The following is a 12,399-nucleotide window of genomic DNA, read 5'->3' as shown; positions in this document are numbered from 1 at the left end:
AATAGAGAGCGCAACAACTCCTATTGCGCTTGAATGACATGGCGACTGTCAATGTATGTTCTTCTCGCCTTTCACAGGCTTCACAGATGGCAGTGTTGTCCTCACAAAAGGTGACATTACGCGGGACAGACACAGCAAAACGCAGATTTTGCACAAAGGAAGTCACCCTGTCACTGGCCTTGCCTTTCGCCAGGCTGGCAAAACAACCCATTTGTTTGTCGTCACCACAGAGGATGTGCTGGTAAGTTGACGAAGCAACAATACAGTCTTTATGCCGTTACTATGTTGGCCATATGTTACTATGTTGGGTCTAGTTAACATTTCTGCAGCTTATTAATGTCTGTGTAAGGTCCATATTTTTAGGAGGAACCTCAGATTTTGTCCATTGCTGCTGAGACTTTTTACCAACACGTTTTTGTGTTCTTTTTTGAAGGGTAGCTGAATTTGTAAAAAAAAGAATGTTGGCGCTCTCTGTGCAGATATCTTTGAATATAATTGCATTCAGGGTTGGTTTAAACAAATGTGCTGCATGACTAGTATGATTTCTCTCTCAGTGCTAACCTAACTTGGCATGTATGTCTCTCTCTCCAGTCGTATGAGCTGTCAGTCAAGGATTACCCCCGGATGGAGCTTGACACGCATGGTTGTGGCCTGCGCTGCTCGGTCCTTAGTGACCCATCACAGGACATGCAGTTTGTGGTGGCTGGCAATGAGTGTGTTTACCTGTATCAGCCTGACGAGCGTGGGCCCTGCTTTGCGTTCGAAGGACAGAAGCTAATTGTGCAGTGGTACCGAGGTTATCTTGTTGTCGTATCCAAGGACAGTAAGGTCTCTCCGAAGTAAGTACGCCTCTACCCTGGTGCCTCACATTGTTAATTTGGACTCATCCGACTGTTTCCAGCTTTATTGGGCGATGGCAACCACACTTTGTAATAGGTGTTCTCAAGTGCCTTTTATGAGTGATGAGGTGCACCACACATCTAGAATTGAATGCTGAACATGCATAGTGTTTAGGTATGTTGACCAGAAGCGGCACCTCTCGTAGACTTCTTATGACTGCTAGCACGCTCTGTGGCTTCCTCGTAAGGTTGTAGCAGAGAGCAGACCTTAGTCAGCAGCTGACAATGCATCAAGAATATCCAAATTGGAGCTCTGTATTGAGTTTTGAAGTAATCTTTGAAAATGTCAGCGTTCAGTGAGTACCTTCCCGGGTCACTTTAGTTGAGTTTATCAGTTGATAAAATGTTCCCCATTTAAAAAAAAAAAAAAAAGAGGGGTTGTGGGGGGTAAGCCACCACAGGCAGACCCATGTTATTGGGGAAAATGGAAGGTAAATGCCTGTTGTACCACTGTGTGTGGGTGAAGCAGCAAGCAACCAACCCCCTGAAGATTCCCTGAGCGAGAAGGAAGTGGAGCAGAATTCTGGCCAAAGGAAGTCTATCATGAACTGTGATGGAGGGGACCTGAAACGCCACTCGGGACCAATGGATACATGACTGGCTAATTCAATGCATAACCCAGGGGAGAGCAGTCACAACACCCGGATGGGCCTCCCACCCTAGCTTGAGAGTGGCCCCAATGCCTTTTGGTAAGGTCAGTTTACTGACCTTGACACCCCATGTACTTGCATCCCAAACAAGCAAAGACCTGAACGTCCCAAAAAAAGCATTGACATTCCCAGGATGGTAGTCCCACAAGCCAGAAGTAACGTTGAAGGCTCCATGAGGGTTTAGGAGCTCAACCGGGCATCTCTGGGTGACTTTAAGGGCAAAACTGACTGGGCAGATAACAAGCAGAAAATGATCCCACAACCGGGGCAACAGTGACGTCTGCCCAGACAAACAGTAGAGGTGGGGTAATAGTGTCTCACCACCCTTCTGCACGATTGAGGCTCCCTACCTGGAGGCGCTGGGTCCATCCACAATGGTAAAACTGGAAGAGGGCAGAAACTGTGCCAGTTGGGACAGCCAGTCTGGAAGCCAAAAGAAGAAGCCAGAGTTAACGAGACAGAGATTAGGGTGTATGGCCAAACTTGGTCCTAGAGATTCAGCATTCTATCTTCATAGCAAATTCGCCAGCAATTCAGGCGAGAATCTGGAATTTTGGGAAATGCCCAGTGTATCCGCTAGATATGAACCTACACTTATGCTGCGCCCTACTTCAGTCCTCCAATTACATAACGGGCAGACAAACATTTTTGTGGCTGGTCCCAAAATCTGCCAAACTATCAGATCCACCATTATTTTGTGTATTGTAGCTGTCACTACAGAGGTTGCAGGGCTAGGCTCGGAGTGAGCCCAGGTGTACACATTTTTCGGCCTGCTTCATGTATTCCACAAACATGGATGGGTCAAAACCAGTAGTTTGGAGCAGGGCATAAAAAATGCTCTAGAACCCCAATGGTTACTATAATACAGTAAAATGGGATATATCCCTGGTGAAGCCAAAACTAATTTACAGCTGCCACCAGCCTACACCATATCATAATTGTAGGGTGATGTAATCACACTAGGGGCAAAATGGTGTGCTTAAGGAGCATACCGGTCTTAAGAGCCATATGAGCTACCATAGGCCAGCACATCTAAAAGTGTTACAGTTGCAGGTGGACCGCAATAGAAGTCCCTCTAACCACAGAAATAAGTTCCACGTTCCATACAAACCAAAATGAAAAATCAAAAAGTTTAGGGGGCACATGAAATGGGACAGCAGGACCTCCCCAAACACCAAGGTTATGTGGCTTCAGGAAACCAGTTCGTACCTCGCCAGACAAAACATTAGGGCCTTTTCGCGAAAATTAGATTAATCCATTTGACCCAAGAGCACATGCCAGACTGTTATGTGCAGCTGAGAGACACTGACCATCCATCCGCAGCTTAGTTTACACTAAATGGAATTCTGTCTGCAATATGATGCTCTGGGTAAAAGATTGTGTTATAATGGGTTACATTTTCCATTCTTTCTTCCGTGGCTTTCAGGTCTGAGTTTGCAGGCCGAGCAGCAGATGTCCAGAACTCTGACAAGCAGACTCTAACTGTGTACGATCTGTACAACAAGTTCATCGCCTACAGTACTGTCTTTGAGGATGTGATTGATGTGCTAGCTGAATGGGGGTCGCTATATGTTTTGACTCGGGATGGGAAGGTGCATGTCTTGCAAGAGAAGGACACACAGACTAAGCTGGAGGTAAGGCTGTCCCTCTCCCCTGTAGATGGTGCAGGTCTCTTGTTCTGATGCCAACCCAGACATCTAGTGCCTTCGGGAATGCCTAGTGCTAGCCTGTAAAATGTAATCTTTTGCTGTGTCTGAAAAGCAGCTCAACACTACGGATTCATATTAGTAGTTTGATCTACATTAAACTATTTACCTAATATGGACAGCCAGTTTATTGGGATGTTAGCATTACATATCTAGACCTATACATTTCATTTGTGTATCCCTGGCACCGGATTTGTGGTTAATGTAGGATCGTTGCATAGATGTTTCTGTCTGCATAACGCATAAACCCAGTAGAAAAGAGGGTTCAACCTTTGAAACAGTGTTGGCGCTCTAAGTGGAGAATATTGCAAAGATCCAGAATGGTAATGATAGAGATGCTGCAGTAGAGGGATGCCACAGAGGCTGACCTGGGCTAGGACAAACTTGGAAGAGAAAAGCCCTCCTGTTGCGCTTCTCGAAGTTGAATTAAATACTCAAACAAAAATGTTCAGATGCCTTTTAGTTTTATTTACATTATAATTCTGACAAAAATTGGCACATTTACGTCCAAAAGGAAAGAAAATGTTTGTTTAGGCAAAAATAAATTGTTTTGAGAGTATCAAAAGTTGAAGCTTTTAGGACAATGTGAAATCTTGAGTTTTCACTAAGATTTAGTCTTTATCCTTTGAGAAAGTCCTTAGTTAAATGCACTAGGTCTTGTTTGTAAGTTGAAATAAATCCTTGTTGATTTGGGATCTTTATTCGTTTGGAGTCCTCAGTTAATCAAACTAAGTCTCATAGGTTAAGAAAATCCTTGTAGATTGAAAAGTCCTATTGAAGTTTAAATCAATGATGCAGTGAGTACTTCAATTTGTAGTGTTCCCTTCTAATAATGTGGAAACCACGTTCCTTGGCTTGAAAAAATGTTAGTTCCTCAACACGTGTTACTCCGCCGGATGGTCGCGGTAGTTCTTCAGGAGGAATATGAGATGAAATATCAAAGGGTGTCTGAGAGGAAGAGGGAGATTAGGGTTAGCTTGAGCAGTGAGTCTCATGCTGTTGGTTCTAAGTGGTATGGGTAAGTGAATATATCAGAAAAATTTTTACTTACAGAATTATGGTCAAGTCAAATTGGTTGATGGTGTTGATTCACTTAAGTTTTAATAGAATAAATAGATTCCGTCTGATCTGGTGTGTAAAAGTACGAGGCACTCTGCTATGTTTGCTTACATTTCAAACTGAACACATTCAAATACTTGAAATGTGGTACATTGCTGTGTTGGTTAGAGGTGCAGCAATGATTTAAATTTTAGTCAACAAGTGGCGGTGTCTATCAAATTGCAAAAGTTAAGTAACAAGCAATGCTTGAAGTATGGTTTAATGCAGTGTTGGTTAAGAGTGCAGCAAAGATATACATGCTGGTGAGCAAGTAGAGGTGTCTTTAGCAAAATAGCGTAGGTAAGTAGCATAGGTCAGGCTTAAAGTGTGGTTAGAGCTCCCACTGAGCATAAGATGAAATCACAACCTTGTTAAGGCAGGCATGGCCGTTAGGCAGGAAAAGATAGGTATAAATGGATGCATTTTCGATGCAGGACCAAAAACGGTTGTTTTTTAGTTCCTAAAAGACAGAGTATAAAAAGAGTAATACTTGAAATACCGCTTACCGTTAGGATTCTAATGTTCCTTGTCGTTCGTAGGTGACTCCAATACTGGAGTAACGCTGTGTGTTATGGGCAATGCGTTTTCGCGCGGCAACGTGTGCGCGATGACGTCATCCGCACGCACATTGCTGCGTGATGACGTCATCGCTCACAAGCTATCTAGGTGTTTTCGTAATGCGGCTAGAATGCCTAAGGTTGAAGTATCCCGTAATGAAAATGCAAACAAAATAGATATAGTAGATGCAAAAAAGAAAGGAAAGGTAACGTTGTGGAACTTGGCATTGATTTGGTTGTTTAAGGAAAAAAGTTTAGAAAACAGATGTATTACAAAGGCTACGATGGGCAATCATTATAGATTGGAACAAACCGTAGTTTACAATCCTGCATGATGTTAGGAGTGAAAAGAGGTTTTATGAAAGACATGTGTATATCCTGATTTGGTTAAAGATAAATTTGCACAGAGTCTTAGTCTCTAGCCGTAGAGTCACTCGGGGAGACACGATGTTTGGGCACTGGATCAGCTCAGTGGTGGGAAAACTCCCACATGGCTTGAAGAATGGAAAATGATTATTGAACACAAGTGATAGATGTGTCTCAATTTAATAAGTAGTTCGGTCGCAGGAGATATAGGTCTCCAGCCATAAAGGTACTGGGGGAGACCGGTGTTAAGGCACAAGACATGCTCAATATTCACATGAGAGTACATAGAGTGTTTCATGATTTAAAAGAAAATGGGATCAATTGCAAAATGGATTGTAGTAAGGAAGCAGAGAAATTATGCGTGGTATTACAGCAAGGGTGGAGAATATGGGGGTGTTGAAGAAATTATAGATAAGATGTGATAATGATGAGTTTTGATGATTTAGAGAAAATGGCATATCTCCTGGTCTGTATTCAAACCGGTGTGGCAGGTATCCATTAAACAGATCCAACGTGCTTCTTGTTGTCTTAGTTTGAGTTCCAAATTGCCTCCTGTAGGGGCAGATTTGAGTTTGACAATTCCGTAAAATCTGATTTGACTGATCTGAGTGGGTTGATGTGATTCCATAAAGTGATTGGCTATTGGTGATCTTGTATCTTGGTTAGTGATTGTCCAAATGTGTTCACTGATTCTGGTTTTAAGTTTTCTGATGGTACTTCCAATATAAAGTTTGTTACAGAGACAACTGATGATATAAATTACAAATTTACTATTACAGTTGATGAACTGTTGAATGGTAAAATTGGTGCCGTTTGGTGATGGTAGTTCTTGCATTGTCTGCATATTTACACATGGAGCATTGACCACATTTGTATCTTCCTTTGATTGGTTTATGAAGCCACATGGTCTGTGAATTGGAAGTTCCGGTGGAAGTGTCGAGCTCAAAATGTGATGGGCTTAATTCATTTTTGAGGTTTTTGGCTTTCTTGAAGGTAATGGTTGGTTTAGCTTCCAATTGGTCGTGAGATCGGAGTCTAACTTGAGGATGCTCCAGAATGGTTGAGGAGTTCGAACTGTAATTTGTGATGAAATTGATTGTTCTGTTTGAATCGGTTGTAGTAATATTGGTATTAGGTTTCACTTGTAGCAATGATTGTCTGGTCCTGGTTAGTGATTTCCGATAACTGTTTTTGACAAGTTTGGTGGGATATCCTCTTGAGATAAATGTATTCACTGTTATTGTTGCTTTTTGTTTGAAATTGTCTGTTTTGGTACAGTTCCTTTTGACTCTTAGAATCTCACCATAAGGTATATTGTAAATGATATGTTTCGGGTGGCTGCTTGAGGCATGGAGTATACTGTTGACAGCTGTTGATTTGGTATAGAGCGTTGTACAGATGGTGTCGTTTTCAATGTAAAAGGTGATGTCCAAAAAATGGATACTTGTCTGGCTGTGTTCTGTGGTTAATTTTAAATTGTAGGTGTTGTGATTCAGATAGTTGAAATATTCTTTATTTTTTTGTTTGAGTGTTTAATTCAACTTTGAGAAGTGCAACAGGAGGGCTTTTCTCTTCCAAATAACACATAAACCCCTAACATTCCTGATCAAGCTAGACACCGGGTGGACCGGGTGGACAAAGGGGGAACTGGAACCACTGCTGATTTTCTTTTCTGCAAAGTGCAAGCCTGAAGTTGGTTTATTTTTAGCATGCTTATTCTGCTCCGAATAGAGCAGAGGACATTTAGAAGGTACTTGGGAGCGAAGCTTTTTACGGAGCGCCCACCAAGGAGAAAGACTGTGCTAATGAGAAAAGTGGCTGTGACGTTTAATGCAAAGTCTGTGACATTCTGTGTGGGAGCACCACCTTGGGGTTTTGCATATGTTCTGCCTCCTTTCTGCAGATGCTCTTCAAAAAGAACTTGTTTGTGATGGCCATCAACCTCGCTAAGAGCCAGCATCTGGACAGCGATGGCCTATCTGAGATCTTTAGGCAGTATGGAGACCACCTGTACAACAAGGGTGACCATGATGGGGCCATTCAGCAATACATAAGGTAAGGAGGCTGGTATGAATGGTCTGTTCAAGAAGTACTTTGTTATAGGGCATGTTCTGTATAGAATTGATGGAGCCATCAGTAGATGTTGGTGAACTCCTGGACACAGATGTCCATTTCATTCTGAAAGATAAGGATGTTGGGGTGATGTTTACACACCCATCTTGTGAGGGGTTTTATTGGTAGTTATGGCCGAGCGTTCAGGCATCGCTTAAGGCAGGAAAGAAGGCTGGTGGATTGGTACAGTTTGCCAAGAAAATATACTGCAATACATACTCCTTACTTTATATAAAGAGTACATAGAGAAAGTACTTGAGTGAGAATACACTAGAGCAGAATATATATGGACAAGCGCTTTGGATTAAGGCGCTATATAAATAACCCATCATTATCATTATATATAAGTGTAAAGGGGGCCTCAGCAGACCCTTCCTACTCCTGTAGCCAGGACCCTAGATATGATGTTGAAGTGAGACTATTTTACGCCCCATTTTTTGTAGTTGGCAGTGTAATGATTTTTTGTGTGTATAAATAAATTACAAAAAAAATTCATATCAATGTATATTTTTTAACGCGATTAAAAAAAATATATATATTTCTGAGGCTTGTGGAATCTTCTTAGATCACATGCTGTGCATAGGTCGACATCTAGTGGAAGCTGCGGAGTATTAGTTTGTTTTTCGAAACTCGAAAATGGGCGTCGACACATGGCGTGCCAGTAATACTATCCCTAGTGTGACGTCCACTGTACCCAAGATCCCTCACGCGTCTAGGATCCTCAGATTGTTTTTTTCCGCCATACTGGTCGGAAGCATTTTGCGGAGTCCCCTGGCCTTAGCCATACTTTTGCTAAAATATTTAAAATATTAATCTATTGACATCCTTCCCCACCCCAACGTCGAACTTCGACACTCGACGCCGGCTGGAGAAGAAATTGACCGTCGGCTGCTGCACGACGGATTTGGGCCTCGGAAGGCCTCGGCCCGGGCCTTGGAAGGCCCCTGGCCTCGGCCCTGCAAGTAGGGAGAGTGGGGGGTTGTACATACTCTACACTCTTGGTATATAGGTACACCTTATACATTTCCTACACTTAGCCCGCTGCCTCAAGGTGCGTATGGAGGGTACCCCTTTTCAATTCTGCCCCAAGTGCAATCGCAAATACCCTTGGATTGACAGGCACGCCACGTGCAATCTCTGCTTGCCAAGGGACCACCCCGAAGCGAACTGCAGAGCGTGTAGTAGGTTTAAACCTAAGACACTTAAGGACCGTTCGACGAAGCGTTGGGCCCACCACGCCAGGCAGGCGGCCATGGCAGCTGAGGGCGCCTTCAGCGACGGCAGCGACGTCGTACTTTCGGACGGCGAGGGCATTACGGCGTTGAAAGACAGCCGAGCGCAGGTCCCCGACCTCGGAAGGTCGTCCGGCAGGGCGGCTATGGGGAAGACCCCCGGCGACACAAGCGCTTCACACACTACACACACTAAACACACGAAGTCCAACCGAGACTCGACGACGTCGAGTTCTCGGAAAGAGGCACAAACAGAACGGTCCGATTCGGTGTCCTCTGGGCGCTCACGATCAAGATCGCTGCAAGACTCCAGGCAATCATCCACTCTTGCCAAGAGTGCCTCGCTCCCTAGGCAAACAGAAGTTCGATCGTCGGAAGACTAAGACGACTTCCACCCCCAGGCCGCGCTCCAGGAGTCAGAGCCCGCAGTCAAAATCAGCGAGGCCCCACGCTCGAAGGACAGGGACCCCATCCCCGATCCTCGACGGCAGGCGTCGAAAACCTCCGGAGCCACTTAAGGACAGGGAAAACATTTTTCCACTCATGGGGAGGGGGGAAAACAGCAGAAGAAGCAGCCTTTGCACTCTTCCACACCTGTGAAACACACCACTCCCCCCTAAACAGACAGACAAAACCAGGTCTGCTGCTATGTCTAAAACCAGCAAATCTACTCAAGATAAATCCCATAGACTTGCTGAGAGAGTCATTCCCAGTTCCAGAAAATGGTCGAGTGAAGACATAGATAGGGTCATGTCAAGGATGTCTTCTTTGGCTGATTTTTATGATAAAAATCCAGAACATTTCCTCTCGTATGATCCACAAGGGGCGACACCCTCAGGCTCTAATGATCCTATTCCCTCCCCACCCCCCCCCGAGTAAAAAGCCCCGGTTTGAAACGCCGATGAGGTCAGACCCCTTCGAGGTACAACCATACTCAAGACCATACTCACTGTATCAAGGAGAGGCTTCCTTTGGTGAGGACCAAGAATTTGGCATGGTAGAAGAGCAAACCGGGACGGGCTACTATGGGGATGATGAGGACCAGGAAGAGGAAGACCCGGAAACATACAGAGTAGATTCCCCGGTAGAGAACGAAGCCCCGGTTACCGACTCCCTGGTTGATAACCAACCCCTCCTAAACGAGGTTCTCGCACGCGCAGCAGAACATTTCCATATTGACACCAACGGTGTCCAGGAGGAGAGGGACTTCGCAGAAGAGTTAGTGGGAGAAAGGAGGCCTGTTGCCCAGACCATCCCTACCCTTAAGTCCATTCAGCGAAGAATAGACCAGTCCCTGGTGAACCCGAACCACACCAGAGCAGTCAATCCCAGGGTTGAAAACATTTTTCAGGGCGGCCCAGTCTGACCCTATCTATATAAGAGGACATCTGAAGCCAGACTCCCTAGTTGTCACCAGCACTCGTAAGAGGGCTGGAACACCCTTGTCGTCGTCCGAAGCTCCACCCGACAAGGAGAGCAAAAAACTATACGGTTTCGGCAGGAAAGTAGCCTCAACGTCTGCCTATCAAGCAAGGATTGCAAACTCCACCACCCTGTTGGCCAGCTACAGCTGCCATCAGTGGGAAGAAGTCGCGGCACTCATAGCCTCTGCTCCTGAACCTTTAAAGGGCCAGTTAGCTCGGATTTCCGCAGAGGGTAGAGCCGTGTCTGGTTGCATTTTGAAAGCAACCTTCGACGCAGCGGACAATGCAGGCAGATTGATAGCAGAAGGCACTGTTATCAAAAGACATGCGTGGTTACGGCAGTCTGGTTTTAAGGCAGAAACCCAGGCATCATTGTTGGACAAACCGGTGGAAACCGATCTGTTGTTTGGTAAGGTGGTCGAAGACGCACTGAAGAATGCCAAGGACGAATACGAAACACTCAAGTCCCTTGGCCAGTTAACCAATAAACCCCCTAACCAGAGAGGGAATAGTAATTTTCGTCGCCCACGCGGCCAAAATTCCCAGAGAGGATCTAACTATTCCCAGGGGCAGGGTACACAGTGGAACAACCAACAGTCTACCCAGGGTTACGGCAGGGGTAATAGGAGAGGTTGTGGTTAAGGCAGAGGCAGCCCCAGCAAGGGAGGCGGCACGCCTCACCAAAGCAGTGACATTCAGTTCAGGGTCCCTTCTCACGCAACCCCAGTAGGGGGACGCATTTCCAACTTCACCCAGGCTTGGGAAGGGATCACATCAGACAGATGGGTGCTGTCAACAGTATCCACATGATATTGTATAGAGCTACTTCAGCGTCCCCGGAACCATCCTCCACGACAAAGAGTACACTCTTTAGAACATCAGAAGATTCTCCTCGAGGAGATCGCCATTCTGCTTGAAAAGGACGCGATAGAACTCGTCCCGGGACACCAGGTAAACAAGGGTATTTATTCAACTTACTTCCTTGTGCCAAAGAAAGATTTGACAATGCGCCCAGTATTGGATTTACGGCCTGCCAACAAGTATGTCAAGCCCCAAAAGTTTCGTATGACCACGCTACAAGAGGTAATCCCCCTCCTAAAAAAGGGGGATTACATGGCAACCTTGGATATGAAAGATGCTTATTTTCATATTTCCATGTTCCCAGCGCACAGAAAGTATTTGCGCTTCAAGGTGGACAGTCGACATTACCAATTCAAGGTACTGCCCTTCGGGATAGCTTCAGCACCAAGGGTATTCACCAAGGTACTGACGGTGGCGGCTGCACACCTAGGCAGGGAGGCAATCCCAGTGTACCCTTATCTGGACGACTGGCTCATAACGGGGGAAACCCCAGGAATTTGCAGGACAAACATTCAAAGGACTATCGACCTCCTCCACGAGTTAGGCTTCTCAATCAACGAGAAAAAGTCAAGCCTGGTGCCAAGCACCTCCAAACAATTCATAGGAGCAATCCTAGATACTCAAGAGGGGTTGACCTTTCCTTCAGAAGAAAGAATTTGGAATATACTACTGCAAATTCCGCATTATCAGTCCGGTCAACAAATAACGGTACGCAAAGCAATGCTTTTACTGGGCATGATGGCGTCATGTATTTACCTGGTCCCCCACGCGCGCCTGCACATGCGTCCCATGCAGGAATGGTTGGAGAAACAGTGGTCTCAGGCAAGTGGTCAGTGGGACGATCTAGTGGTCGTTTCGCCAACACTGGTACAAAGCCTTCACTGGTGGACAAGAGAGAATCTCGCACAGGGGAAACCCTTTTACGATCCCGAAGTACAGGCAGTAGTTGCTACAGTTGCATGTCTGACGGGGTGGGGAGCTCACCATCTCCACCACACAGCTCAGGGTCTCTGGTCTCACTAGGTGGCCAAGAACCACATCAACCTGCTAGATCTTCTGGCAGTATTCAGAGCGCTTCAGGCGTTCGAGCCCCACCTACTAAACCTGTCAGTGCAAATCCGGACGGACAGCACAACAGCCATGTTCTACCTGAACAAGCAAGGAGGGACTTGCTCGCCAAATCTGTCCAAGCTTGCCCAGAAAATCTGGATATGGGCACTCAGACGGAACATCTTCCTGTCATCACAACATGTTCCAGGGGAGCTCCATTCCCTAGCGGATGCTCTGAGCAGAGACTCCCTCCCAGAGGAACACGAATGGGTTCTACACAGAGAGGTCGTAGAAGATATCTTCTCTCAGTGGGTTTCCCCACAATAGACTTATTCGCCACAAGCGAAAACAGACAATGCCCAGGATTTGCATCCAGGTTCCCCCAACCAGACTCCCAGGGGAACGCCCTGTGGATGAACTGGTCAGGGATGTTTGCGTACGCTT

The 12,399-nt window shown here is 45.7% G+C and overlaps 1 protein-coding gene across 1 annotated transcript in view; it reads left to right on the top strand.

Annotated features, from left to right (window-relative positions):
* The window catches only part of VPS11 (VPS11 core subunit of CORVET and HOPS complexes), a 314,076-nt gene that overhangs the window by 61,534 nt on the left and 240,143 nt on the right, over window positions 1–12,399 (top strand). Inside the window, exons 4-7 of the mRNA XM_069614391.1 lie at window positions 78–241; window positions 592–839; window positions 2,976–3,183; window positions 7,180–7,331. Coding sequence (XP_069470492.1) covers window positions 78–241; window positions 592–839; window positions 2,976–3,183; window positions 7,180–7,331 — 772 coding nt within the window. The remainder of the gene's footprint in view (window positions 1–77; window positions 242–591; window positions 840–2,975; window positions 3,184–7,179; window positions 7,332–12,399) is intronic.

Source organism: Ambystoma mexicanum, chromosome 9 (assembly GCF_040938575.1).
Source record: "Ambystoma mexicanum isolate Mex_15411 chromosome 9, UKY_AmexF1_1, whole genome shotgun sequence".
NCBI classification, from domain to species: Eukaryota; Metazoa; Chordata; class Amphibia; order Caudata; family Ambystomatidae; genus Ambystoma; species Ambystoma mexicanum.
Note: the sequence above shows the minus strand (reverse complement) of the source record. Positions and strands in the feature narration are given on the sequence as shown.